A 27,991-nucleotide genomic window follows, 5' to 3' on the forward strand; every position below is an offset into this window, starting at 1 on the left:
GGTAGTTAGAGGACAGACGAGATGGTTCCGGATTCAAGTTCTGCCCTGCCATCTCGACGCCAGCAAAACAGCCGAGAGGCAGCGTCGATCAGCTGCCCAGTCACCCGTCAGGCTCACCCATAGCTACCGATATTGCTGCTGCCGCTGCCGCCGCCGGCGAAGGCGTAGTGCTGAGTCCGCCCGCCCGTCGTTCTCAGCGCGCGTTGCGTGGTCTGGCTGGCCTGGCTTTCCCCGGAAATTTGCCAAGCCGACGATGGCCTCGTACCCGAACACTACCGCACCAAAGTACGAAGTACGCTAGCTTTTCAGGCGGAGTTGCTTTTGTCTTGTTTCGCACAGACATGCGTCAGTCTGTGCTCACAAGTTCACAACGTAACTGCTAGTCTGGCCAGCCCGGCAGGCAAAGAAACCTAGGCTTGAGAAGTAGTTGGCCGCCTTTTTTCCCCGCTAGGCTAGCAACCCAGGAACAGAGGATTCTTATTACGGAATCCGGAACTTGCCAGCCCAGGGTCGGGTTCATCGACGGCACGGATACTGGGCGGACGCGTACGGAATACGTACGGATTTTACGCACGTTACTCGGTGGCCTGCTACGGCCAGTCCAGCCGAAAGTCGGAAATTTTATAAAACATTTCGAGGGAAGAGAATGACACCTCATCTCAGGCCTGCCAGATTGGTGATGCCCGCTGCTCGACATCGCCCAGCCCTGGGGGGTGCCAGAGCTTCGGATTCGCTGCATCCACTCGCTCAGCAACCCCCTGCCTGTCTAGCTTGGGAACATCCACGTGCCAGAAGTCATGGGCTGCTTGGGCTTTAATTTTCTTTGCTTTTGTCCAAAGACTAGTCGGCCAAAGACAGGAAGCCAGCCAACTACGACATTACCAGTGCAGTTACGACGATGATGAACCACAACTCGGATCCGGGGGCAGTTGCATGTTCGCATGGCGTCTCAGTGTTCTCCGAGGCTCCGCAAATCTCTATGGAGATAGGAAGATCGGGGACAATGCCAAACCCCAAAAACAAAGCAAACATCCCACGTGGTCGTCCGGTCCACAGTCCCCGGAAAACCACAGGGCGCAGGCGGCGAGCGGCCGGGATAAGAACTTTCTGTGGTTGAAGGTCTCCTCCATAAGCCTGAGCCCCTAAGAGCAACAAATCTGATGTGGTGGTGGTGCATTTCCTTTCCTGGAGGCCGATGACAGGGGGTCCCCTTCCCCTTGATCCTCTCTGCCACAGAGCAAGGGCCTCGCTACTTCAGGCGCCCAATCAGGGCATTTCAGAAGCCTCGACCTCGTTGTCCCTTGTTTCGTTGTTCGCCGACTAAAAAGAAGCCGCACCCGGAGACGATCTGGAAGCCCTTTTTCAATGCACGCACGTACCCAGAAAAAGGTCTCGAACACGCTACCCTTAGACAAGGAACTGCCATAAGCACAAAGACTGGTGAGACCAGACTTGCAACACCAATCTGGAAGGTCTCCATACCTACCTAGGCACCTAAATTGCTTGACTTGCGCTTTTGCACGGAGTATGCATGTACGTGTATGTAAGTGAGTCAAGTTCCTAGCTAGGACGAGATAGGCATCTCCCAGAGCCTCATGATAACTGCCTTATCTGTGTGCTCGGCACGGCCCTTGGCAATTGCCCTCGGTTATCAGGGCTTTCCCTTCTCTTTTTGACAGATCAGCTCTTTTTTCACTCTTGCCCTGCGAGGCGCGCTCTATTTAGTCTGCGGCAGCCCGCGCAGGCATTTGCGAGGAATTTTGTTTAAAAAAAAAAAGGGGGGGGGGGGGGGGTGGTGAAGGGGGAAGGGTATTTGCATGTCGAGCTTCCTAAAACGGCACCGAGTTTTCCGAACTGCCGTTTTGCCGGACAGCACATGCATGGCAAGGCATGGCTGACGGTGACAGTGGGCGCGAACAGCCAGCACCAACGAGAACAAAAAGGGGGACCTGGGAAGTTTTCATGGATACCATCTCTCTCTTTCTCTTTCGGGGCGCAGCACAGTCTTTGCGCGCGCTCTTTCCGGTTTCTTTCCCTAGGCGGTAGGGCAAACCAATTCACGGAATTTTCATCACCTCATAACTCCTAGGGAAGATGATGACGATGGGCAGGAGAGCGCGCGTGCAACCACGCGCACAATAAACCTCGGCCTCTCACTCGTTCTTCCTACCTTACCTACCCTACTCAGTCCCAAGATCCACATCTCTTGAGTCTTGTGTAACGCGCGGGCGCGAAAAAGAGAGAGAAAACATTGGTAAGGGGGAAAAGTGAACAAACTGAATCCCCCGCCCCCAGAAAAAAAAAAGCAAGGGCTGGATGAGAAGCCTTCCGGTGTGACGTACCGGCAGTAGTTCCGGAGCCCGGAAGGCTATCCCAACGACTCCAGGGGAGTTAGCGAGTAAGTGAGAAAGCCTGCAGGCGGCAGCCTCGGGCGGCGGGCGTCGTTGGTGTTAGTGATGGCAGCCCCGACAATGTCACAAACCCAAGTAAGGTACGTAAAAGTAAGCAATTCGCCCCCTTCCTTTGGTTAGTGAAATACTAGTAGGACAGTGAGTGAGTAAAAGTCCGAGCGTATGTGGCCGCCGCCACGAGGTGATTCAAGACAAGACAAGACGCACTAACAGGATTGGAAGGGAGGAAAAAGAGGCAAAGAATTCCAAGACATGCTGGCGGGCTAGAACCGCGCCAACTAAAAAAGGGCCTTCCGTAATTTGCACTACCAAGTCCATGTCTCATTCGCTGTCCTTTTTTTGTCTCTTTTTCGCGACTTGAAGTTCCCCAAAGAAATAAAATTGCCATTGTTTATTCGGGCATTTCTTTTGTTTCAGGAGAGCAGGAGGGGCGCCCAGACACAAATCAGAGACTAAAACGTGACCATCTCGGAACCGTTGCCCTGAGAGAAGTGGTCAATGATAAAAATTTGTTCAACTCGCTGTAAGAGCAGTGGACAGAAACATGGCACAATACAAGCACTGGCTTCAAGTTGTTTGCGCCTTGTGAACACTCGTTCCGAGCGTGGATTCAATGCGCCTGCCTCCGGTGTAATGCCACTTACCTACTTAGCAATAGATGGGGTTTTGCAAACTCATTTACAGCGCAAACAAACAGCGTAAACCATATCTTTCCGTATTTCTGCCGACCGCTAGACAACGCCCTCCCTTCCGTGATTACATAATAGCCATGCCGCGAGGGAGGTTCGGCCAGGTCCAACCCAATTGCCTTCGTCGAGGTTAAAAGGGAAATGATGCCTAACGATCTAAACCACGCTGACTTTTCCCCCTACTAGCCCGGAACTATAGTTCCATACCCATATGGAAGGGTAACCAAATGCCAGTTGCAGAGAATGGCAGGAGAGCCAAATGGAGGCCGTCAAGGGCCGAATGTATTGTGTGCCTGGTTCGTTGTATTCGTACAGTTTCGTGACAATAGTTTGGGTGTGAGCACAAGTCTCAACTCATCCTATGCCAGGTACCCGAGATCGTCATCGTCGAGACGCTCCAGGTATTCCTTGTCTAGAAGAATTTCAATGCACTTCTTGATGTCGCCCACCTTGGGGACAAATCTCCCCCGTATTTGGTTAATGGTCTCGCTGACGAGCTGTTGGTGCTTCATGCGCTTGCGGGCCTTCATGATCCTCACAATAGCCGACTGGAAGGTAAGAGGTCAACATACAGTAGCACATGGGCGAGAAAAGAACAATGTTGCAGGGTATCAAATGACTTACCTGGAGGAGAAGCTTACGGTCCTCTTCAATCGTCTTGTTCGTCTCCGCCTCTTCCTGCTTGGTTTCCGATTTCATGCCGACGTTGAGATTCACGCGGAACTTCTTGTTCTTGAAGTCGTAGTTCAGCGTGAAAGTTGCCCCTGGCCCCACCTTCTCGCCGTCAGGGCTCACTGTCAAGACCTTTGCCTTGACCAAGATGCTTAAAGATGGATCAAGCGAGTCAGTGTTGAGTTGCGTGGTCGATGCAATCTCGTCGTATGTGATCTTGTCCTTGTCGTTGAAAAGAAGAAGAATCGCCATCTGGTAGATCGATACCTGGAACGTATACGGCATCTTGGCATTCTTGATGTAGTTGGCCTTGACCTCACCCTTGCACAGTTGCCACAGCCAGGTCAGTTTGCGGCCCTCGTGCTTGTTGCGATAGTAACGAGAAAACCGTTCGTAGTCGGCCATGATGTCTTCTGGCGGGTTAAAGGTAGTCCCCGGTGGTGTCAGAGGCCAGAAACCTGTTCCTAGGATAGAATACGACGAATCAAGGCCTTTAACGCCCAGGCTCTGGACGTGCTCCTTAAAGCCAGTGTTCAGATCCTTGGAGATTTGCATGTCCTGGAACATGCGCTGCAGTTTGTTGGTGTACTCAAAGCCACAGGCCTCTTTGAGCTTGCTTATCATGCTGGTCTCGGCATCGTCTGATGAGGAGTTGCTATGCACCAAGCGACGGGCTAGCATGCGCGAGTAAAACTTCTGGAACACGTCCTTGTCTTCAATGTACTTGAACACAGTCATGATCTGGGTTAGTGTGTTTTCCAGTTCGCGATCCTCAACACCAGTGCTGCTCTTGCGGAGAAGAATGTCGGTGTACTTGGCCAACAGCTCCGGAGACTTATTTGACCCGGATTTGCACACCTCGTTCCGGTTTACGAACTCTCTGCAGGCGTTATCGAGTGAGCGTGTGAACTCGGGCTCTTCCTTGAAAGCACGCTTGACAAGTCCTTGGTACTGTGTGTGGATCTCGAGGAGAGCATCCACATAGACTTTTGGCTCAAGCTTGTCAGCGTCCGATGCCACCTTGGCAACGGCAGCCAGACCAGCATTCCGCACGTGTGCTTCAAACTTTGACCTCAAGGGGTCCAAGCCGTCGGGGATACGCAACAGCAAGCTATACATGCGCGCCATATCTTCTTCTCTATCATTGTCGAGAAGGACCTGGAATTCGTCGCGGAGGATGTTAGAATGATCGGCGATCAGTACTTGATCGCAAGCCTTCTTCAAGGAGACGGCGATATCAGGGTGGAGATAGATCTTGACGCGTTCCGCTTCTTCATCCAATCGAGCCTCGGCCTTCTTCATATATTCGACGACGCTGTTCTCGGCAACGAACTGCTTGCTTTCGTTCTTGTAGAAACCCTTCGTAGCCTCGAGAAACGGTTTCTCGAAGTGGAACCTATACACGTCCAGGGTCGTCTTTGACGAATCGCCCTCGTCTAGACCCAAGGACACGAAGGACTCGACGACCTGCTTTATCTGATTGTACTCGATCGTCTCGCCGTTGCGTTGTTTCTCCACCAGCTTCAGAACCGCCTCCATGACCTTGATCGAAACCTGCGCAAAGAGAACATCGCGCCACCGAACAAGGTGCAGAGTGTAGACATCGTAGATAGATTTCTTGCCCTCGTCCATTTCCCTCTTAACCCAATGACGGTTGAGGTATCGAAATAGATGGTGGATGTACTTGGCAGCGTCGGTGTAGCGGTGCCATTCTCTAATATAGAATGCTAGTAGTGCTTCGTCGGTATGTGCCTTCGACTCAGCAACCAATCCCCTGAGGTGTTCGGTCAGATATTCCGTCAACTTCTTGTAGAGATCCTCGCCGAGTAGATGAGCTGTTCATAACATCAGCAACGAACGTGGCTGACAGGGCCGCTTGAATCGACGAATCGAATTATGACTTACCGCCCCTATGGCCACCAGAACTAATGTTTGATGACGCACTAAATCCGATAGCTTTCTGGGACGTGCAGAAGTTGTGGACAGCCCTGCATGATGGTCAGCAGCACGCAAGCAAATGTGACCATGTGGTTAAGCGCAGTCCGACTAACGTGTATATTCCCATGTACTGCGGTGACGGCGTGTCAGTGTTTCCTCAAAACCAAGTAGCAGAGCTAACGAGACGGGGGTTCGGCCACTCACAGTTCGCATATCAACGCCGTCTTGGAGATTCATCATGATCTTGGTGATGCCAGTTTGCAAGTACTCCCACCTGTCCACACGTCAGCTTGGGGGGATCCTAACCAAGGGCAAACAGCGCCGGCCAGGGGGAACATACGTGTTGTCGATATCATCACGCACGGGCTGCAGAGGCATCGGCTGCATCATCGTCGCCCCGGGCGCCATTTTGGGCTGGAGCGATGCAGTCGCGGATCTTGGCTGTATGGTGGGTCGGGGCCGGGAGTGAGGGTTTGGCGGCAACAAACGACCGTGTCGTGAGTGCGCGGATGGGGGTGGGCGGGTGGAAGTCCCGTCGTCGCAGATTCGGGCGGGTGGGCGACAGCACGCAGGGAGTAAAAGTCGCTGCGAGGCCGACTTGTGCGGGTATGTTCGTTGTTGGGAATGCGAAAAGTCAAGTGCAAAGAAAGTTGGAAATGGCGAGCAGAGCAGAGCGTGATCAGCCCGGTGTTGGTTTCGAGGTGACTAGGGAAAGGCGGGCGCTCAGGCAGCTCCAGGCTCTCCAACCATCTGGAAATGTGGGGAAGATGTAAGTGGTGGGGAGTTGCGCTGGACAGGACTGGGCCTGGGACTCAAATGGAAGTGCCAAAAGTTCTGGGCGTCTGGTTCCACGGCACTACCCAGAATACTGTGTGCCGTTGGTTTCTGTCAGTAGCCTCGGGATGCACAAAGACTGGAAATGAGCTCGGGAAGATGGCCTAATTATTCCAGGAGGAAAACGAAGTAGGCACGGCACCGTCAGCCTGTTGACTTAATGTGGTCCAGGCAGGAGCGCCAGCCAAGTTAAAGGGCCGGGCTCGATTCTGCCTGCTGGCGGTCAACCCCGCTGGCGGTTACCTGAAATTACCTGAGGTACCCGTACATATCGGGCTGTATGGACAAAGACCTAGGAAATTACGGTATGTATGGTATAGATTGTATGCATAATACGCCAACGCAGGACGCAGGTGTTAGGTAAGCTGCCTATGCCCCTTCAGCCTCCGCTCCCGTGTTTTAAGTTGTGAGCCTGCAAATGACGAGGCTGTCACCCAGTTTACTCGGCACCGTGTCCCGTTTTGGACAGATACCGTGACGGCGGTTGCTACAGGCGTGAACGTCATCTCTCTCTTGTTCTCCATTCTTCCAGTTAACTTACAACAACGCTACGGTATAATAATCATAAAGGCGCCTTAAGTTTCATCTTGGCTTTCAGAGCGCAGGAACGCAGCAAAGACAGCCTTGAAAGCAACTTGAACTCGCCAAAGACGTATCCCGCAATTTCACTTTGCAATACATTCGAAATACTGTAAGGCGCGGGTAAATGTTTCAATGCCCGGCGTGAAAGGACTATTAAAAAAAAGGGAATTAAACTAAACAAACACGCTTGCAACATATCCAGGCAGAGTCTACCTAGCACCGTCGTCCTCAGCAGGGTCGCCCCCGCCAAGTTTCTGAACAAGCCGAAAGACATTCACCGTGAATGTCAGACTCCACGAGATCAAACCCATTGTCTGGAACGCTGCGAGCGCCTGGCTGAATTTTTTAGACTCTTGATCTCTTGCGTTGTGGTAGACCAAGGCCTCAAATGCCAATGTTGTGCTTGCAGATTTGAAGATGATGAAAAAGAGGTCCATCAAAACGAGCGAGATCTTCTCCGTAGCGAGCCGCAACCCTAGAGGTTTCCCCGTGTACTCGTCCCACGTCATGTAGCCGATATACGGTATCGCCACTGTATCGACGACAATTGCCACGATCGACTGCGTCCTCTCAGACGTATTGGTGTTGCCTTCGTCGCCCTCTCTCTGGAAGATGCGCACCGATAAGGCAAGTGCCACTATGGACGTGAGGAGTACCATGAGACGGAAGGCCAGGGGGACCAAAGGATGCCTGAGAACAACTTGCCACACTCGCTTGTAGAGCGCCCTGGTCCGCGCGGCCCTAGATCGAGGCGTCTCTTCGAGCGGCGGGAGGTCGACAGGGTTGTTGAAGTACGGCTGCAGCTTATCCAGCGTCTCGGGGTCGATGATCTGGGACTCCTCGTTGGGCAAGTGGCCGTACCGAGAAGACTGCACAAAACTCCTCCACGGAGAGTTTGGCGTCGCCCGGCTGAAGCGGTGCACGATGACGGGCTCTGCAGAGCGCAGATGGTCCCATTTCCTCCCGCGCTCGGCGGCGTTTCTTCGTCTCAGAAGCCGAAGCAACTTGGCCCTCGCCCCCTTATCCCTATCGTTTCCGCCGCCTCCTTGGCCCATGTCAACGAAGCCATCCTTTGACACGCGCCGCTGCGGCGCGCTCGGAGCGTGGTTGTGTTGTGGCGGGAGCGCACGAGGAGGAGGAGGGTTCAATGCGCGGATCTGTTCCTCGGTTGGTGTCCCATATCCCACTTCGTAAGAGTCGATCCAAGCTTTGGTTCCGCCACGTTAGCATGCATGGCGCCACAAAAAGAGTCCCGGATGGGGATCACGGGGCTGTCAATGCGTACGAGGGAGGGATCGTGGGATGCGCTGCCGAGGGACACTCGCAGTCCCGGCGCTCCCGCGTGATCTTATTGATGCACGTAAGTCGGAGTGATTGGAGTGATTCGAATGCGACGGCGACGGATCTGTGCGTCTCATGGTGTGTTCGGAGTTGACTAACTCGCCGGAGCGAGATGATGGCGGGGGTTCGGCTGGCGGTACGGATACCGCGCGGCATCAAGGGCGGCGCATCCAGCCAGGGACAGGTTTTCGAGTATTGGACAAAACAGAAGGTAGTGAGATAGCGAGCGAGTGGAATTGGAACGGCGCGACGGCAATTTTGGCGCGATGCTGGAACTAACGAAGGACTGAAATAGGCGGGAAATCGAATTAGCACGCCCGAGGCAAGGCGTTGTGGTGATGTTGTGCCCTACCTAGGGATACCTACCTTCCCTCTGATATTTAAACGTGAAACTTTCTCTTGTTGGTTGGAACTTGGCGGCTGGCCTACCCAGTCGGCCTGGTCCCCATTGTTTTGTGGCGTTGAAGTTTGAAGCAGGTATCCCTGTCGGCGTCCAGTCCAGCCGCTTCCTTCCGCTGGTAGTTCCCAGTCAGTTAAACCATAAGGTTTCCCAGGTAAAATGTCCGCATGTACGGTAATTTGTCGATCTGGCATGTCCACTTGGTAATCCTTGCCCTCGCTTTGCCCCGCGTTGGAAACGTCGGATCAAGGCACGGAGCTGCCGGGTGCGGTATGACGACAATCCTCACTTGTGCATGCCTCTTACTATTAGGCGTCCGCGCTTTGCAGTGACCAATTATACAATGAGTTTCCAAGACTCGAGACTTTGTCTATGGTTCGGGCTGAGAGGAATGGGGGGTTGAACGCTTGGGTTACCCCGTACAATAGAAGGCATGGACCTTTCAACCAGGTACCTTACCTGTAAGGCAGCATTCCTCCCATAGTCAATACCGAGTCGCACTTGGGGGCTGTTCGGCAACGGAATATCCAATCAAATCTGAGGCATAGGAGAGCTCATTTGTTAATGTTAACACAACCCTATGTTGACTCTTTTACCAGATACTTGCTCCACCAGATACTTGCTCCACCAGATACTTGCTCCACCAGATACTTGCTCCCAAGAGCCTGGATGAAAGCGACAGGGGTGGCTGGAACCGGGGGTGGGCCGTTCTGCCCAAACAACCCAAGGTAGCCAGGGCACTCCACCGGCTTTTCCCAAGAGCGGCATGATTAAGGCCCCACCAGCCAGGGCCAAGTTGCGTCACTGCTGCATCGTTCAGGCCCAGAGCAGGGAGCTTAATCGCGGCATCATCACAAAATCTCTCCAATCTCTCCCTAACTTAAAGAAGTTCAACCCCACGCTCGCTCTTTGCTCAACAACATCAACACCCGAAGTGAAGGCTTTCTCACCAAGCCAACAGGACGCAAGATGGGCATTCGCAGACAGGATTAGCGTGCTCGTATTTTTTATTGCTCTTTCTCGGCGCGGTCCCGAGCGCGAGGCGCAAAGAGAGCAGCAACCTACCGACTCTTAGGAGCAAGCAGCCCAACTTCAACTACCTACCTAGGCACCTACCTAGGCACCCGACCTTATCTAGGTATTCTCGCTACCATGCGCCTCTATCTGCTCCCAATCTCGACTAGGCGCACCCTGCTATACTGCCAGAAGCTCAACGCGCCGACAACAGAGAGGCCGACCTGGGGCGATTGGATCCAGTCAAAGGCCTCCCGCACCTGGGCCGGGTGGGAGAAGAAGGAAAGGGGCTGGCAAAAGTCGGTTGTCAACTACGGCAATTATGCCTTCCGCCGCATCCCATACGAGGAATGGGGCCTGAAGTCTGTGCCGCCCCTGTCGCAGCGCCGGAGGGTCGTGGAGCGAAATGGCTCGGAAAAGATTGAGGTCGTGTACCCAAAGAGCCTGCTGGCCATGGACAAGGTGCCCGGCATCCTCGAGACGCTGGCTACCGAGAGACAATCGCTCCACAAACGGAGGTTGATCTGGTGCCTCGTTGGCATGCCCATCACCGCACCCATTGCGCTGATTCCAGTGTACGTATCCCTACTTTACATTCGGCTTTTCTCCTGAACAGCTATCTGACGTGGTGTTCCACAGGATACCCAACCTCCCCTTCTTCTACTTGGTCTATCGCGCCTGGTCACATTGGAGGGCCCTGGCTGGCGGCAAACACGTGCAGTTCCTCGTCCAGCAGAGTCTTTTGTCCCTCACCCCTTCCCCCGTCGTCGACGAGGTGTATGCCGCCCAGAAGCTTCCTCTACCCTCTACCCCACAGCCCACGACTGACGCTATCGTCAGCCGAGTCGAAAGTTTTGATCCATCCTCAGAAGAAAGACACCAACACCCAGAAGGAGAAACAATGCTTTTGTCGCAAGCCAACGGTAAGAAGATGACCCAGGCTCTGGATCTCCCCCAGCTCGAGGTCGAGCTTGAGAGGGCTATCTGGCAGGTAGAGACGGCCATCAAGAAGCAGAACGCAGCGCTCGCTCAGGCAGATTCCGGGCCGGCATCCGCAAAAGGGGCCTCGGAATCCGACACGGCGCCAAAAGAGGAGGGTAAAAAGTCGCAATAAATGTGCCGACGCGCGAATGGTGTATTATAATTGTGTTATTCAAGATTAGAGGGGCGATGGTATCGACTCAACTCTGGGAAGCAAAAGCACGGAGAAAATGGGTTTCGGTTTTTGGATGCTCTCCTCCCCGGTGAGTGAGTGAGTGAGTGACAGGCTTTACACCGCATCGTCAAACGCTGCCGGGCAGCACAGACACACAACCCAAGAAGGTTCTGCTGTGTATCCCTCGAGTTTTCTTCTTTATGGAATCGGCGGAGGCCTCTCAGCAAAGGCGTGGCGGATGGCAAGCAGACCGTGGACGATGCCAAGGACGCAGAGGAGCACGATGGCGATGAGGATGCGTCGCGTGGTTGCGCCGTTACTGTGCTGGCGGGCCGGAAATGCTGCGTCTGTGGCCAGCCTGTGCGATTCTGTGGCCATCTCGATGCCCACGTGGAAGTCTCCGTGGTTCAGCAGGTGTCTCGTTTTCCCCGTCGCCATTGATTTGCCTTCCAGCAACGTACTGTCGCTATCGGTCTCGAACTTGCTTGCAGCCCTTGTGCCGTTTTCTTTTCCGTGGTGAGCACTTTGGATGCTTGGCGGCAGGGGCTGGTCCTGGAGAACATGCTGCGAGGTCTCGGACCGCCATGCCACGGCTGCCTTTTGGCGCAGCAGTTGCTGTGTCGGGCTGGCTGGGTTCGCTAGTTTGCGCGACGTTCGGGGTTTCTTCGAACGCGACGGACACTCAGGCGTCGCGGGCTCTGGATTGAGCGGCGAGGAGATAAGGGGGTTGTATCTACTCTTTTCTGACATGGCTGTGGACGTGTGCATCTTGATAGACAACTAACTCGTAAGATTATGGCCAGGAATTGCACTAGAGTCGGTCTCCTCTCTTGGCGGGGGAACTTTATCATCATGTCGGGCCGGGAGCGAGGAGGCGCGTTGGGGGAAAATCACGACCCAAGACAAACGCGTCTGTAGCGCCTCAGGCCCAAACCTAGTGAGGAATGAAGAATCACGAGAGTCGTGTTGACATGCGGGTGTTAGGAGCTTTGAGACCGGGGGGATTGCTCACAGATGACACTGTTCAAATATCACTGAGGCTGTGCTTTAGAATTTCGTCCCCCTTGGTTCGCTACGTCTCCGTAATGTGGTGAGATTCCAAGAGACGAGCACATTCACAGAACGGCAGTTGTTTCCGAGCCCATCTCGGCACGGCCAGCGCTCTGCTAATCACGGGGACAAAGATATACCTCCCTCAACACAGACACCAGACAGCTCCGACCTCTATTTCCATGTCGGAAAATGGGCCGAGCCGAACTAGGCTGAGCCCTTAGCCCTTTTAAAGGACGGACTTGGCGTCGGTTGTTCAGATAAGTCCCCTCCCAAGATGTCGTAGCCAGGGAGGGATACAGCACCACCAAAGGATCGATCGCGCCGCACGCTTGAGACAATGATCGGCGCAGTCAAGTCGAGTTGATAGATGCTGGTGACTGCGAACTGATGCAGTGCCCCTGGGATTGTTCTGCAAGCACCCGGCTCTCGCGGTGCACCCGACGGATCTCGACGTTTTGTTTCCATAAGCAAGCTGTTGGACTCTGGGATCTCTCTCTCCCGGCCTTCAACATGCCACACACACTTTTCCCACGCCATGTGGGTTTCCGTGTTGTGAATTGGAGGACATTACTGGCAGTGTGTATCATGGTCTCGAAATTCGAGAGCCGATGCTGGTGATACGTCTGAATTGGGACGGACAGGCCAATGCTGTTCCCGACGGAACGCCAGGAGAGACTGCTGGGGTAATGATGGATCGCTGGAGAGAAAAGACGCTGCCTTGTCGAGCAAACCGAAGAGCACCATGTCGCCAGTACATGTAGCCAGTACGACCGGGCTCGCTCGGTCTTGTTTCGTCTGTTCTATAGGTACGGTCAAAGCCGAGCTGGTTTCGCTGCGTCTTTCCGTTATGGCGGAAAGCGTCCAGACTACCTGGCCATCGCTTGGCACGGCACTCTCCTTTCCTGTTCCATTTACACGATTCTGCTGTTACTTGCTCGATCTTGGCAAGGGAACTGGTTCCTAACTATTAAACTCTGGTTTAGGTCTTATATGGATCAACCATTACTTTGAGACTGAGTTGCAAAGGCGCCCCGTGATAGCCTTATTCTCCTCTTAGCTCTGTTGACTTACCGATTCGCAACAGCCCCTTGACTTTGAAGGCGCGCCCTCTTCTCTACAACAGACCCCGTGGATATCGAGTACCAACATGCGAACCATTGCTGGCGGCTTGATCAAGCTTCGTGGCCGCAACGATAGACTACCCCAGTAAGAGTCATTCTCGCGAGGTCTTGAGAGGGCGGTGCATCTGTGAAATCAGCTTGGCTCACCTCGTCTTGACAACCTCTCTCAGACAATGGTGGTTTGCCTCCACAGCCATACCGCTCATTGCAGCCACCATCGGTCCTCTGTCCAATGTTCTGTCCATTGCTGCCCTGGTGACGCCATGGCGGGTGATGCTGCCAGACGATGGGCTACCCTCGAAGAACGGCCGAGGATCAGACGACGCGGCAGTTGGCATTGCGGATCCGCACTGGCAAGTCCCAGGCTCTTTCCAAGTCTGCACCTTCACGGCAATAGCTGAGACTGTCTCTACCAGGGAAATCATCTGGAATGCCATCTCTCTCGTCTGCGGGTTCACGGGCAACATCTTCCTGCTGCTGAACTTTACGGGTCGAGTGCGGTACATCATCGCCCTGCCTTTGTCCATTCTGCTCTGGGTTCTGTCAGCCGTCATTGTAAATGCTGTTTCCTTACCCCTGAACCCCCTGACGGAGCGGCTAATGTGTTTTGTTTTCCTTCTCTCCCAACAAGCTCATCGCAATCGAAATTGCCATGAACGCCTATGTCCCTCCCGTGCCCCCGGGCAGCGCATACTCGCAAGGTTTCTGGCACTCGGTGCTGGCGTCGGCGCTCTACCTGGTTGGGAGCGGTATCCTGACCATCAACATCGTTGGGTATTTCCGCGGGCATTATCCGCAGCAGTTTCACCTCGACGACGACCAGCGGACCCTGATCCTGCAGACCATGATGTTCTTCTTCTGGCTCGCAGGCGGCTCTGGTGTCTTCTGCGCCCTCGAGGGGTTCACCTACACTGACGCGCTGTATTATGCCGACGTAGTGAGTCATCGGAATCCCTCGCAGGGTTTTTTACCCCCTGAGAGCTCCTATCCTTCTGTGAAAACCACAAACGTATGCCCGCAAAGTCCAACCGCTGACATGCAAATCTCCAGTCAGTCCTCACGATCGGGTTTGGTGACTTTGCGCCAGCAACCGACCCGGGGCGTGGGTTCTTGTTTGTCTTCCAGCTCACCGGCATCATATTCCTGGGTCTGGTGATTGCCAGCATCAGCCGGTTCGTGACCAATATCAGCGCCGACAAGATCATCAAGCAGCACCAGCGCCACGCGCGCGAGTCGACCGTCGGCCGCGCTGTCACCAGCGAGAAGGAGCTCCGCGAGCGCCTGGGCCTGCCGCCGCGCTCGACCCCGGCGCCACCCGCCGACGACGCTGCCACCACCACCACCCGGATATCCGAGTCTGGCCGCCGCCGCTCGTCGTTCGCCCAGTACGGCCGCCTCGAGATTGTTGGCCACACCGTCACCTTCTACGAAAGGAAGAAGAAGGAGGAGATGGAAATGGGCAGCGGCGGCGGCGGCGGCCTTGAAAATGATGCTGCTGCCGCCGCAAAGATTGGCCCCCCCAAGAAGAGACTCAGCCTCGACTCTCGGACGCGGGCGCGAGAGGCGGCCAAGGAGAAACGCAAGCGGCGCCGCCAGAAGCTGCTGCTGCTGCAGAAGGAGAAGGACCGGTTCGATGCGATGCGCCAGATCCAAGACGAGACGCGGCGTTGGAAGCAGTGCGCTCTCCCTCCCTTTCTACACTTCCTAGTGGGATATCAAAGGCGGACGAAAGCTGACTGTGGGATTTTGGGGCCAGATACTGGGCGCTCGGCATGGCGTTCCTAGCCTTTGGCATCCTGTGGTGCCTGGGTGCACTGGTGTTTATGCTGACCGAGGCGAGAATATCCCAGCTGCGGTATTTTGACTGTCTGTACCTCTGCTTTGTGGCTCTCTTGACCATAGGGTTGGTGGGCCCCTATTTTCCCGTCTTATGATTAGATTGTCTCCCGTACTGACCTCGCCCCGTCTGCAGCTACGGCGACTACGCGCCCAAGTCCAACATCGGCAAGCCATTTTTCATCGTGTGGTCGCTAGTCGCCGTGCCAATCGTGACGGTGCTGATCCAGGAGATGTCGCGGACCGTGGTGTCGGCCGTGAACCGCGGCACCTTCACCGTGGCAGACTGGACGGTTCTGCCCAAGCAGGGCGTGCTCAAGCACTTCCTCGACAGGCACCCCAAGCTGTACGGACTCCTGGCCCGCCTCTCGGAGCGCCGGCAGCAGCGCAAGCGCATCGCCCGCGGGTTTCAGGTCCAGGACCCTGACGAGGAGGTGCTCGGCAGCCACCGGCGCCGCCCCAGCCATAGCAACCGCTGGTGTGCGGCAAGTCCACAAGAGTTTGACCAAGTTGTAGCTGTTGCTGCCGCTCCTACCGCTGCTCTTACCGCTCCTCCCTTCCGCACAGTCATGTTTAAGCTGGACGGCGACGGCGACGATAAAGGCCCCCGAAAGACTGCCTCGGCCGAGGAGCCCGGCATTGGCTCCGCGGGCCGGCAGCAGCAAGAGAACAGCCAAGAAGACGGTGGCGACGGAGCACCGTATCCCGCAATGTCGCTTGAGGGGATCGCCGACGAACTTATCGCAGAGCCCGAGGACCCGTCGCACGACCTGGCGCGACAGCTGGCCATGGCCATCAAGTCAGTGGCGCACGACCTGCGCCTGGTGCCGCCGAAGCGGTACAGCTACGAGGACTGGGTGCACTTTACGCATTTGGTGCGGTTCAGCAGCAGCAGAATTAACAAGAACAACCGCCACGGTGAGAGTGCCGGCGCTGAGGGTGCAAATGAAAACAACAACAACAAAAATGACGACGAAGACGACGAAGGGCTCGTCGAGTGGGACTGGATCGGCGAGGACAGCCCCATGCTGGCCGATATCACCGAGGCCGAGTGGGTGCTGGACCGGCTGTGCGAGAGCCTGAACCGGTACACGCGCCGCCAGGCGCGCAAGGTGAGTGAGCCAGTCCGCTAGTCAATCAATCTATCACTGTCATGAACGAACGAATAGTCACACATAACACTCGCCTCGATAGCTACCACAGCCGCCGCACCACAAGGGCGTCGACAACCCCGCAGCTACGACGGGGCTAGGAACAGTAGAGGGCGAGACAGAAAAAGTAGGCGGCGAGGCTGAGGAAGCAGACTCGGGATCTGGGAGCAGTAGCAGTAGCAGTACTGAGCCGAGCGAAGACGAGGCGAGAGAGAGAGATGCAAACGAGAGAAGCCGCGTTCTAGAGCAACATCTAAAGAATTGAGTAAGAGGGCAAAATGGTTTCTGGTTATGTCCGAGTTGATGATTTCTCATAAAAGAAAGAAAAGAAAAGAAAAGCGTAGAAACTACGGATAGACTAAACACAATAGACCAAACAACGCGAACCCCCTTTTTCTTGTCTCCTAGGCGATGTTGGGGGGAAAAGGGGCGGACTTTACCAATACAAGCCAACCGAAGCCATTCAACACTTTCAAACTTTCATCACGAAGAGTAGCATTACCACGGGAGACAAAGCCCCCTCGTTCAAGTTCGGAAAAAAAGAGGGAAGAACAGAAACAATCGAATTCCTGTTCTGCCGAAAGAAAACGGCTAAATTTGGATATTAGATGCGCACTTGGTATATCATTCATTCGCTCGTAAGCAATAGAAAACTTTTAGAGTTTTTCCCATCCCTGTGCCTGTACCGTCAAGCATCGCCGCGCGCGCGTGTGTTGTGTGCGCGCATGTGTGTGCTGACCGTATATACTCCAGCAACTCCACCCGTCCCAAGGTCCCCGTCCCGTCTTTCCCTCTCTGGCCTGATGAAAGGAAAAGAAAAGGGGGGATAAAAAGGCTAGAGAGAAAAAGAGACCAAAAACAAAAAGAAGAAAAAGGGGCATTACGTAGCCTGCATCGCTCTCCCTCCCAGACCGTTTCTACAAACCCAAGTTCCATTTTTCTTCCCGGTATCTCCGCAGAGTCGCGCCCCGCGTTTTTGATTCTTGATCTTTCCGTTCCGTGCACAAACACAGGAAAGTCTATCGTGACGACGGTAATAATAGAGGCTGAAATAGCAAACAGATAGAAAATTCCTCCCAAAGCCCCGAAACGAGCTTGCTCTTGTCATCAAGAAGTGTAGAAAAAAGAGGTAAAAGGAACTCGTGCAGCACGTCGTTTCATCCCAGCCAGCCAGCTCTTTGGCCTCGTTTAAAAGCATCAAACGAAAAGTAGGCGGCTGGAATCCAGAGAGCCCCTCGAAATGTACAAAACGATGCATGATGCGCGCAAGCAGCCATAACGCCGCAGCGCAAGCACCAGCCAGGAAGCAGCTCGCTAGATATAGGACATATGTGGAGAAACCCGTGTTTTTCATGACACGGACTGTGGAGTCGAAGCCTCTTCAGACCTCGGAACCACATCGTCGAGGCGCTGCCTTTTATGGTTGAGATTGTCCTGATTTTCGGAAGACTCTCTGGCTTCTTTTAGTTCGACTTCGAGTTCGTCGAGGCGTCGTTTTAGCATATTCTCCCTCCGGTGGCTCTCGTCGAGTTCCTTTTGCAGTTGAGAATGCGCCTCGTTGGTCGCGTCGAGCTGCAATCGTAGTTGTGCTTCAGTCTTGCCTGGTTCTTGCGACTGCCGCAGGTTCTCCTCCTGCTCCAGCTGATGCAGGCGGCCGCGATATAGTTCTTGGATGACCTCGAGTTCGCTGACCCGGGTTTTCAGGCTCGCATTGGCAGAGAGGAGCTGCTCGTGTGTTTGGGGAAGATCTAGGCGCTCGCCATTCATGGGCGATGGAGCCCGGCCGGGAGACACAGCTGAGACGTTGAAGCTGGGCATCTGCTGTGTCTGGAATTGGTCGTCAATGCTGTGGTAGAGGGGAGCCATGTGCGGGTTGTACATGTTGGGAGTGCCTGTGCGCGAGATTGGCGAGTTTATGTCGTCGCCATGGCCATTGACGGATTTCTGCGACTGGCGTTGGACGGCTCCATTGTTCGGATTGTTTGGGTCACCGCCATTCATGTCGGTTCCCGAGAGGTTGTGGTTCTGCTATTGCGCGCGGATAGTTAGGATCTGGGCGAGCCGATGAGGCAATGCAAGGCAGTAAAAACAATAAAGCCTACCTTTTTCTGCTTTGACAGATCCGGGCGCAATGTCTTGACACGGTTGCGACTCTTTATAACGTCTGTCTTGAGGGATATGGGACGCGCTCGGCCGTGCAGCTTGAGGAAGAGGCCGCATGCGTTGCAGAGGACGGCGCCCATTTCGTCGCGTCGCCACAGTGGCGTTGTCGAGGTTGCGCAGTTCTGGCATGTCGGCTGTGGAGTTTCGCGATCGTGGTTAGCCATGGTCGCCATGTTTGGCGCGCTGCGATCGCAATCGCAGGCAACAAGGTCAAAGGGCAAGAGATTAGATGGCGACGATAAGGCCAAGATAGATGATAATGGCGGGAAGGGGATCAGATAAATGATATCGCTGTGGAGGAGCCCTGATAAGAGCCAAAGATAACGAAATTTTTATCGGACCCCAAAAGAGAGTGGGCGATTGCGATTGCGACGGGGGCGTGGAGGGGGCTTAGGTAAACGGGCCTGAAGATTTTTGTCTTCTGCAAGACAAAGAAGCCAATCAAGGACTGGCCAATCAAGGGCCGGCCAATGGGGAAGTCTGGGATGGGACCGAGAGCGAAGCTTTTCTCTGCGAAAGCCGCACCCGCCGCAGCTCGGGGCAGGAGTGGAATTGACGGCGAAAATGAAAATGGGAATGAAATGAAAATGAAGAACGGACAGGAAATCTTAAACAGAAACCAGAAACTACTAGAACTGGCGGGGGCTTTGAGAATATCATGCTGTTTTGCGTAGAACATACCAGATTGCCACCTGGGCCTGGGTGTGTGCTTGCGGGCGACGTCCCTTGGGGATACATGGCTGGTGCAATGGCAACGGGTCTAAGAATGCGTCGAGTTAGTTATAATGCACACATTAAAATCAGTGCACGCGCGTGGACTCTCTGCAGCCCGTCCATATCGACCAGTAGTCCCGGAAAGACGCAGGTTTGGGTGACCAGCCAATGTGACAGAGGGCCTTGAGGCGCCGGGGGAAAGGGCATTATTTTCCACGTGTCCGAGACATTCTGGTCATTAAGCCAACTATGCCCTTGTCCCTGCCCCCAAAATCAATGAATGGCTCTTCTCCTTCGAGTACTGACCTTTGCTGTGGAGAGTTCGTGGCTGGGTTGCTCGCGGCTACGGGTGCTATAGCAGAGAGGGGTTGAGGGACAGCCTGGGGGACCGTCGGAGGCGCCGACTGAGAAGCCATCTGAGAGACCATCTGAAGATCTGATTGGGGGCTTGGTTGAGGGTCTGCTTGGGAGACTGTCTGAGGCGCAGAGGCTTCCGTTGACGTCGAGCTAGGTCTGGAAAGGGATTCCGACTCCTCTGCCGCCGGCAGCGACAAGATCTGCTCGTTGTCCTCCATGTTCGGAACAGCCGGCAGCTCGAGGTCCGGAGGGGGCGTCAAGGCTGCCGGGTATGTCGGGGGGAGGTACGGAGACTGATCGGACGCCAGCTTAACGACAACTGTAGTAACTAGGCACGCGCCTTTAATTCGAGACACCCGCGATCCGTGTTGACTGGCAGGCCTGGCCTGGGAAATTATCGCAATCGCCAGGAGTCGAGTGCGTCTCTAGCAAGAGGAGAGATTCGAGAGTCGTTGCTGTTCCGAAGGCGTGCGTCGCGCGCGCGCATTTGAGGCCGGCCGATCGTTAGGGTACTTGGGGTTCGGCCGATGCCGCGAGCGGGCGAGATGGCTGCGATGGCTGTTTAACGAAAAGGATGCTAAACGAGCGACGCGAAAGCGCGAAGACGAAGAAAACGAAACCAGAGACAGGACTTCTTCTTAACGTAATCGCCGAGACATTGCAATAATATCAAGGGTGAAGTTATTGCGAGGGGGCAGGGAGGGCGAGAGAAAAGTAAGCATCCAGGGAGAAGAACAATCGTCCGAAGAACAAATCCCCCTTTCCTGGCTGGCTGGTGGTTGAACAAGAGTTTCTCCAGTATTGCCCCCACTGTGCACAGTACTGTGCGGCAGCTAGTTTTTAAGAACGGGGTCGGCCGTCTGCAGGTGATTACTGAGGGCGATCAGCTCCCTGGTTGGCCAGCCGCAGGCCAGAAAACCGAAACGCCCCTGTCCTCTCCAGCCTTAAAGCAACGGCAAAGCATGTATATACAAAGTACTTCGTTCCCGCCGTCCTTGAAAATTTGTTCCCAACAGGCCTTGATATTTGGGATTTCGCGCATTATTCCAAACGACGACTCTCTAATGGTTATGGATTATATGATCTTTAAAGTGTCTAAGCCTATGGGCCTTGCGGTATGTGATGAGGCAGTCGAGAAACCGGCGTTGGCTGTTACATGGCTTGGCAACTTGTCGATTGCAAGATCTCGAGATACAGAATACCTTACCCGGGAAAGCCCAGGGGGTCCGATAACGAGATGCATTACGGGTAGGCGGATGGATGCGTGTTCGTACTGTGTACCGATTACCACGTACCTCGTACGCCGCAAAATACCCCCAAAAATGTAGCAATATTTCGGCGGAATTTAAGATGGGCTCGCATCTGCTCTCGATTGTCTGGCTACTTTGGCTGCTGCAATTTTCTATTTGCTGGGCGACCAAATTGCAGTCCGAGGTCTCACGAAGCGGCCAATTCAAACTGCCGGACGGTAGCCCCAAGAAAGCCCCGCCTGCCAGCTGTCAAGTTTTCATACCGGCCCCCACTTCAAGGAACCGTACTCCAAAAATTTCCATCAACGCGCTACAAATCGAGCGGCGGTTCTTGCTTCGCTTCAAACATCAGCAAGCAGCATTGCACGAGTACGAGCACAAACGCCAGCAACACTCAACAGCCGAATTAAAAAAAAAATCTGTCGAATCAGATATCTATAAACGCCTGCGCGGCGACTTGGCAAAATGCCTTCCACACACAAAAAAGAGAAACCGTGGGATACGGACGACATCGACAAATGGAAGATCGAGCCGATGGCCAAGGAGGAATCGTCGGGGCCGTTTCTGGAGGAGTCGTCGTTCATGACCCTGTTTCCGAAATACCGCGAGCGCTACCTCCGAGACTCGTGGCCCCTGGTTACCAAATCTCTTGACAAACACGGCATCACTGCGGTGCTGGATCTTGTGGAGGGTTCCATGACGGTAAAGACGACAAGAAAGGTACCTACTCACTTGATAGCAATCCACCGCCAGCCCGTTTCATGGCATTATTTGCTAACAGATTTCGGCTAGACGTACGACCCTGCAGCCATTCTGAATGCACGAGACTTGATTAAGCTCCTGGCGCGATCAGTTCCCGCGCCGCAAGCCATAAAGATTCTCGAGGACGGAATGGCGTGTGACATCATCAAGATTCGGAGCATGGTCCGGAATAAGGAGCGCTTCGTCAAGCGCCGACAACGGATATTGGGACAGGACGGCACAAGTATGATCCCTCTCACCGGGCTGAAGCGGGACAGTTGAATGGCTGACACTCTTGAAAAGCTCTGAAAGCGCTTGAACTCCTCACCCAGACGTACATCCTAGTACACGGAAACACTGTCTCGGTTATGGGACCGTGGAAGGGGCTGAAGGAGGTCAGACGAGTGGTTGAAGATACGATGCAGAACACACATCCAATCTACCTGATCAAGGAATTGATGTGAGTAGCAGGCGAGGGCGCAAAACACAACAAACTAGGCGGCTAACAGCTAAATAGGATTAAACGAGAGTTGGCGAAAGACCCAGGTGAGAATTGCGGATTTTACTTGGATGCCGAATGGCCGGGAGACTGACAAACGTCGATAGCACTCGCCAACGAAGACTGGAGCCGGTACCTACCAAATTTCAAGAAGAGGACGCTCTCCAAGCGGCGGCAGCCTTTCAAGGTGGCGGACAAGAGCAAGAAGACATACACGCCATTCCCGCCAGCGCCCGAGAAGAGCAAGGTCGACATGCAGATCGAGAGCGGAGAGTACTTCCTCGGGAGGCAAGCCAAGCAACGCGCGGCCGAGAGAGATCGGGCCGAGAAGGCGAAAGAGAAGAAGGATGAAAAGAAGCGGGAGCGAGAGAGCGAGTTTGTGCCGCCCGAAGAGGGGGCGGTGAAGGCTAAGAAGAGAAAGGCGGCGCACGAGTGAAGCGGACGCAATCTCGGGCGCCGAAGACCCGGCCAGCTTCTATTTCTAACTACGGATTCCCGGATCCCATGACACCCCAACGGAAAGCATCTGTCATGATGAGTGGCACGCTGACCCTGCTGCTGAGAATATATGTGGCTAGGGTGAATGAAGAAAGGGGTTTGTGGTACTGGTGCCATCGGCTCGCTGGGACAAAGTTCACCCCCCTCTGAGGACACGGGAGGTTGGCTTATTAATGGGCAAGTCTTGGCAAGTAGTACGCCAGTGGGGCCGGTATTGGCATCAGCCATCAATGGCCGAGGCCCAGGGCGGTTCGCCTCCAATTGAAGTGCAGGAGGCGGCGGGAATAGCCCGGACTTGAGCATTCCGTAGCAATGGATATGGATAGTATGTATATAGGTACAAAGCCCCTTGATGCCTTCCAAACGGTACGTCATGCGCGTACAAATAGGGACTCGCCGGCGTATACGAGTAATTTGGCCATTGACCATTGATTTCGGAACGCCGCCAGACTCGCCAAGATGCCCCTTGCTCTCACCATCAAGAAGATAGAAGGGAAGCCTGGACAGGTGTACTACCCGTAAGCTGCCTTGGCAACACCCCTACATTGCAATCACTCGGGAGAAAGGTTGTGTACGCTGACGTGGTCCGCCTTCACCCCCTTTTCTGAGGAAAACAGGCTCCAGCTCAATGAGGTGCCCAAGCCCAGCCCGGGCGCCAAGCAGCTGCTGGTCAGGCTGAAGGCGGCGTCGCTCAACCACCGCGACCTCTTCATCCGCCAGCATCTGTACCCGGGCATCTCGTTCGAGCACCCGCTCATGGCCGACGGCTACGGCATCGTCGAGGCCGCCGGGCCCGGCTGCTCGTCGGACCTCGTCAACAAGGCGGTGCTGCTCACGCCCATGCGTGGCTGGGAGGCCGACGCGGCCGGCCCCGAGGTCCTCTCGGCCTACACCATCCTCGGGTCTAGCGTGCTCGACGACGCCGGCACCGCCCAGGACTACGTCGTCGTGCCCGAGGACGAGGTCGTGCGCGCTCCGGCCCACCTGACGCCCGCCGAGGCCGCCGCCCTGCCCCTCGTCGGGCTCACCGCCTGGCGCGCCTTCGCCACCAAGAGCGCCGCCGCCCGCCCCGGCACCAACATCCTCATCACGGGCATCGGCGGTGGCGTCGCCCTGCAGGCGCTGCAGTTCGCCGTGGCCACGGGCTGCAGCGTGTTCGTGACGTCGAGCGACGACGCCAAGATCGCCCGCGCCGTCGCCGACCTCGGCGCCCGTGCAGGCGTCTCGTACCGCGCCGCCGACTGGGACCGCCAGCTGGCCAAGCTGTTGCCGGCCGACCGGCCCTACCTCGACGCCGTCATCGACGGCGCGGGCGGCGACGTCGTGGCGCGCACCGTGCGCCTGCTCAAGCCCGGCGGCGTTGTTACGTGCTACGGCATGACGGCCGGCCCTAAGATGGACTGGCTCATGCAGGCCGTGCTCAAGAACGTCGAGCTGCGCGGCTGCACCATGGGCAGCAAGGCCGAGTTCCGCGCCATGGTCGACTTTGTCGGCGCTCACGGCATCCGCCCCGTCGTCTCGCGCGTCGTGCAAGGCCTGCGTGATCTGGCTGCTCTCGACGGCTTGTTCGAAGACATGAAGGCCGGCCGCCAGTTCGGGAAGCTGGTTGTTCTGATTGGCGACGACGAGGGCGGGGAGGGAACCGAGGACGGTGACGCGGCGTCGTCGTCTTCGTCGCCGAAGCTCTGAGGCTAAGGCTGCTATGGGTAAAACGCGCGCTTGCTTGGTCCGGTTGGAGTTCGGGCCATAGTGATGAGGAATTACTTTTTTATAATAATAAAGATTGTTATTTTCTCAACACGATGCTACGGGGGACTACGAGTTCTTTGAGCTTAATTTCTCGTAAGGCAACGGGCCTCACCGAGAACCCCGAACCCTCTTCAGCCTAACCGTCGCTGGAGCCATCGTAGTCTCCTTGGGAGCCATCACCCAACACTTGAATATTCCTGGGGCCGATCTGAGTCGGATCCAAGGCGCTCTCCATGTTCTCCTCGACCTCGCTCGACCCTGGTTTGCGCCAGCTTCGAGTTTATGCACCCGATCAAACGCTAGCCAGCTTCTCATTCGATCATTTGATACCGAAGGTCGACAGCCTTGTTAGCGTCGTGATTTTTCCCTTAGTCCTAGGTCCTTTTGCAGACCTGGCAGAAAAGGTACGGCCATTTGTTTACCTTCTTTTCATGGCGCCAAACAGAGCTATCAAGTGCAGACATTCTACTTGGTCAACAGGCGCCCGTTACCCTGTTGGATACCGTCTTCGAAGCAGTACGTTGGTCAGGGAGAACAATGGCACTTCATGAGACAGGAGACACTACTAGGTTATTTCTGCTCGCTTATCTTGCGTGCCTGCCTGGCCTGTGTTTAGGGGGGAGAAAAGCGATCGCCAACAAAAGGGGCAGAACTGATGCATGGCCAGGGTTAGGGCTACATAAGACAAATTTAAGCTAGCCTCAGGTAGGTACCTAGTCAGAAGAATGACTCCTTCATTCATTGGCATTATACGGCCCCCATGCACTGCGGCCTAGTGAACAGATGAGCAAGAGAGGCCATATCTTTCTGTTTTCAGCATATAAATAAATCATCAAAACGTATATACTTGACATAGGCCACCGCCTACGCAAGACGGCATACAAACCGAAGACATGGCATCACGGAAACTCATCAGCTCCGGATCGCCTTTCGAGTCCAAGATCGGTTACTCGAGGGCCGTGGTGAGCGGCGAGTTTGTGTTTGTGTCAGGGTGCACCGGGTACGTTTTATGTTCTACGATGGAATGGAAACCAGACAGGGCTAATGACGGCTGTCGTGGTTATGGCAAGAAGATACGACTACAAGACTGGCAGCATATCCGACGACGTGGTCGAGCAGGCCGAGCAGTCCATGAAGAACATTGCGCTGGCCCTGTCCGAGGCCGGAGCCTCTTTGAAGGACATTGTGAGGGTCCGGTACATCCTGCCAGACCGCGCCGACTTCGCCAGCACCTGGCCGGTGCTGCAGAAGTGGCTGCGCGACATACGCCCCGCGGCTACCATGATCCAGGCCGGGCTGATGGAAGAGATTATGAAGATTGAGATCGAGGTGACGGCGAGGAAGACGGAGCAAACGACGCCCGAGGCAGACTTGTCCAGCTGGCTGTGATTGACAGGAAATGGAGTGCGCCAGTGAGGGAGTGAAGTAGACGTTGCCTACCAATTACTATAAATTCAATTACCTTAGTCATCTCCCTTTCGTCAAGTCCATCCATCCATCCCACCATCCCAAGGATCCTTCTTCCTCCCTGGCCTGATAAGATCCAAAACCTAACCCCACTGGGCGCACAAGCCACAAAATGAGGTGGGCCAAACCCTAAATTGGAAGGAACCCTGAAGCCCGTCCCGTATCCCGCGCTAACTTGGCAGGCGCGGTATGTAGCTTGCTTGGTCTTGGTATGTACGGATAGTGCGGGGCAAGGCTGAGCTTCCCACTGCAGCCCTGCATCTGCTGCCACTGCTCAATGGCCGTCCGCTGAAGCCCGAACACTGCTTCCTCTTCACCCACCAAGCAACTTCAACCCCTCCCGACCCGGCAACGAAAGCTACGGCATAGATTCTGATTCAAGAGTTAGAGCACAGTCTGGGAATTACCGCCGTATATTCTTTCCTTTTCAATCAGAGAAACCTCCAGATTCCCCAAGCACACGACAAGGGCTTGCCTTGCCTGAGGGAGGAGCTTGTCCCGAGATCGAGACGCGCCCGGGCAGCTAGCTGCCGATCAGAATACCAAGATGCCTTACAAAGTAGTCGACGACAAAGTAGTCAACGAACTCATCTCGGCCCAGCCATCGTCAGACTCAGGCCTCCAGGTCGCTTTACACCCCCTGCCCATTCTAGAGATCTCCGACTACATCACGCGCAGCTCTCAGCGGGGCTACAGGGGCGCCATTGTCGGCGCCTTGCTCGGCCAGCAAAATGGCCGCGAGATCACTATCGAGCACAGCTTCAGCTGCAAGACGGCCAAGAATCAGGATGGGTTCTACGAGCTCGATTTCCAGTGGTTCCAGGATCGTCTCGAGCAGAGTTGGCGCCCCCCTTCGCCCGCCCACCATCACCGCGGTTTACTAATACTGATTGTACCCATTATCTAGTGAAACTCGTGCACAAGGACCGGGGTCTTGATCTCGTCGGGTGGTATTCGCTTGTAGACAAAATCGGCCCAACACCATTACATCTGCCAATCCACCAACAAATCATTAGCCAAAACGAGTCTGCCATTTTGCTCGGCATTCATGTTTTCGAGATTGGGCGCCCAGCCGCTGGGGATTCGCTGCCCCTTACAATCTACGAGAGCAACTTTGAAGCCGACGGCCAGCCTCCTAAGAGCGATCGCGATGACGGAGACAAGGAAATGAAGGATCCCGAGGTTCACCCCGCCAAGCAGGTCCTTAGGTTCCGCGAACTCCCGTACAGCACCGAGATCGGCGAGGCCGAGATGATCTCTATGCAGTTCATCCGCGACGGCGGCGCCAACGCCACAGTCAGCGACCGGGAGAAGCGCATCCTCGAACAGTTTGAGAGGAAGGTGGCCGTTGATGACGGAAAGGGGAAGCGGCGTGCTGTGACACGCGAGAACACGAAGTCGACGGCGGCAAACCCCGACGCGAACCTCACAAAAGACGAAGCCGAGTACATGTCGGCGCTGCAGGCCAAGTTCAACGCCGTCAAGATGATGAAGTCTCGGGTCGACCTCGTGGTGGCCTACTTGGAAAAGCTCCCGCCCGACTTCGTCTCGGGTAGACTGAACACCGGAGACGCCGCCCAGGTGGCGCAGTCCTCGGCTGGGAAGTATACCGCCCCTTCAAACAACATACTGCGGCAAATAAACGCCCTTGTCACAAATCTAGGGTTGGCATCGTCTGGACAGCGACTAAAAGACATGGAAAAGGAGGTCCTGAAGGAGACAAACGACGTCAAGCTAATCGCGCTCATATCCGATATCCTATCTAGCGCTGCCGAGATCCGTGAGACTGGAAAGAGATTTGCCATCGTCGAATCCGCCAAAGTCCAACGGTCGCGGCAAAGCCAAATGGAACAGAGTATGGGTATGGACTATTCCCGTGGCGCAGTAGATATGTTGTAGGTTTTTAATGAGCTGGGAGGATAGAGGGAGAACCTAGTATCTACCTATACCAGAGAACTATAGCCTCTCTCTATTTACATGGAGGTGATGAGGGAATAAACGTTGCATCTGCATGGCGCGTCAAGGCATTCTTTCAGAGGATAAATACTACCTAGCCACCTTCACACTGCCGCAGTGCTGTCGGCGCCTGCAGGAGCTCTTCTATTTGGAGAAGTTTGCACTGCGTCGTAGCCAAGTCGGGAAGCCGTGTTTGCATCAAGCAGCAGCATAGAGATAGCTATCAGGGATATGGTGCTTGGCTAGGAGTTAGTCTAACAAGTAAACGATTCTGTAGATTCGGCCAAAAACCCTCTTTGGCGAGAGTCGCTGGGCATTTAGAACGGTGAATAAGGTCTGCCTCTTCCTTTGAAGATAAAGATGTCACTACATATATGTGAAATCCTCCCAACTTGACTC

The 27,991-nt window shown here is 54.9% G+C and overlaps 10 protein-coding genes across 10 annotated transcripts; 6 read left to right on the forward strand and 4 right to left on the reverse strand.

The window, feature by feature from the left end:
* Positions 1-3,459: 3,459 nt before the first annotated feature.
* B0T26DRAFT_757669 (Cullin) lies at positions 3,460-6,118 on the reverse strand (the record flags this gene model as incomplete). Its single annotated transcript, XM_060446279.1, has 6 exons — positions 3,460-3,648; positions 3,725-5,607; positions 5,678-5,760; positions 5,824-5,840; positions 5,915-5,984; positions 6,051-6,118. The coding sequence occupies 6 exons, from the start codon at positions 6,116-6,118 to the stop codon at positions 3,460-3,462; spliced, it is 2,310 nt and encodes a 769-aa protein (XP_060289334.1).
* A 1,244-nt stretch (positions 6,119-7,362) lies between these two features.
* On the reverse strand, positions 7,363-8,505 carry B0T26DRAFT_607185 (uncharacterized protein; the record flags this gene model as incomplete). Its single annotated transcript, XM_060435835.1, has 2 exons — positions 7,363-8,333; positions 8,412-8,505. Coding segments are annotated over 2 exons (1,065 nt in total), but the record flags the coding sequence as incomplete, so codon positions are not given.
* A 1,514-nt stretch (positions 8,506-10,019) lies between these two features.
* On the forward strand, positions 10,020-10,995 carry B0T26DRAFT_757671 (mitochondrial K+-H+ exchange-related-domain-containing protein; the record flags this gene model as incomplete). Its single annotated transcript, XM_060446280.1, has 2 exons — positions 10,020-10,456; positions 10,521-10,995. The coding sequence occupies 2 exons, from the start codon at positions 10,020-10,022 to the stop codon at positions 10,993-10,995; spliced, it is 912 nt and encodes a 303-aa protein (XP_060289336.1).
* A 240-nt stretch (positions 10,996-11,235) lies between these two features.
* Positions 11,236-11,787, reverse strand: B0T26DRAFT_757672 (uncharacterized protein; the record flags this gene model as incomplete). The annotated part of the gene is made up of 2 exons (XM_060446281.1): positions 11,236-11,435; positions 11,499-11,787. 2 exons carry the CDS (start codon positions 11,785-11,787, stop codon positions 11,236-11,238), a joined length of 489 nt encoding a protein of 162 aa, XP_060289337.1.
* A 1,450-nt stretch (positions 11,788-13,237) lies between these two features.
* B0T26DRAFT_795155 (uncharacterized protein) lies at positions 13,238-16,463 on the forward strand (the record flags this gene model as incomplete). Its single annotated transcript, XM_060446902.1, has 7 exons — positions 13,238-13,296; positions 13,382-13,766; positions 13,843-14,148; positions 14,262-14,887; positions 14,968-15,114; positions 15,184-16,159; positions 16,242-16,463. The coding sequence occupies 7 exons, from the start codon at positions 13,238-13,240 to the stop codon at positions 16,461-16,463; spliced, it is 2,721 nt and encodes a 906-aa protein (XP_060289338.1).
* Positions 16,464-17,548: 1,085 nt separating this feature from the next.
* B0T26DRAFT_660329 (uncharacterized protein) lies at positions 17,549-18,534 on the reverse strand (the record flags this gene model as incomplete). The annotated part of the gene is made up of 2 exons (XM_060439027.1): positions 17,549-18,226; positions 18,301-18,534. 2 exons carry the CDS (start codon positions 18,532-18,534, stop codon positions 17,549-17,551), a joined length of 912 nt encoding a protein of 303 aa, XP_060289339.1.
* A 2,613-nt stretch (positions 18,535-21,147) lies between these two features.
* Positions 21,148-22,358, forward strand: B0T26DRAFT_660257 (uncharacterized protein; the record flags this gene model as incomplete). The annotated part of the gene is made up of 5 exons (XM_060439018.1): positions 21,148-21,402; positions 21,475-21,667; positions 21,727-21,883; positions 21,941-21,969; positions 22,030-22,358. 5 exons carry the CDS (start codon positions 21,148-21,150, stop codon positions 22,356-22,358), a joined length of 963 nt encoding a protein of 320 aa, XP_060289340.1.
* A 521-nt stretch (positions 22,359-22,879) lies between these two features.
* On the forward strand, positions 22,880-24,109 carry B0T26DRAFT_660195 (uncharacterized protein; the record flags this gene model as incomplete). The annotated part of the gene is made up of 2 exons (XM_060439012.1): positions 22,880-22,938; positions 23,038-24,109. The coding sequence occupies 2 exons, from the start codon at positions 22,880-22,882 to the stop codon at positions 24,107-24,109; spliced, it is 1,131 nt and encodes a 376-aa protein (XP_060289341.1).
* Positions 24,110-24,908: 799 nt separating this feature from the next.
* On the forward strand, positions 24,909-25,642 carry B0T26DRAFT_734264 (Endoribonuclease L-PSP/chorismate mutase-like protein). The gene is made up of 2 exons (XM_060443185.1): positions 24,909-25,169; positions 25,243-25,642. The coding sequence occupies exons 1-2, from the start codon at positions 25,063-25,065 to the stop codon at positions 25,556-25,558; spliced, it is 423 nt and encodes a 140-aa protein (XP_060289342.1). The 5' UTR covers positions 24,909-25,062; the 3' UTR covers positions 25,559-25,642.
* Positions 25,643-25,688: 46 nt separating this feature from the next.
* Positions 25,689-27,971, forward strand: B0T26DRAFT_734267 (uncharacterized protein). The gene is made up of 3 exons (XM_060443186.1): positions 25,689-25,753; positions 25,832-26,475; positions 26,544-27,971. Exons 2-3 carry the CDS (start codon positions 26,184-26,186, stop codon positions 27,533-27,535), a joined length of 1,284 nt encoding a protein of 427 aa, XP_060289343.1. The 5' UTR covers positions 25,689-25,753; positions 25,832-26,183; the 3' UTR covers positions 27,536-27,971.
* The last annotated feature ends 20 nt before the right edge of the window (positions 27,972-27,991 follow it).

Source organism: Lasiosphaeria miniovina, assembly GCF_030549165.1.
Source record: "Lasiosphaeria miniovina strain SMH2392-1A chromosome Unknown B0T26scaffold_9, whole genome shotgun sequence".
Taxonomy (NCBI): domain Eukaryota; kingdom Fungi; phylum Ascomycota; class Sordariomycetes; order Sordariales; family Lasiosphaeriaceae; genus Lasiosphaeria; species Lasiosphaeria miniovina.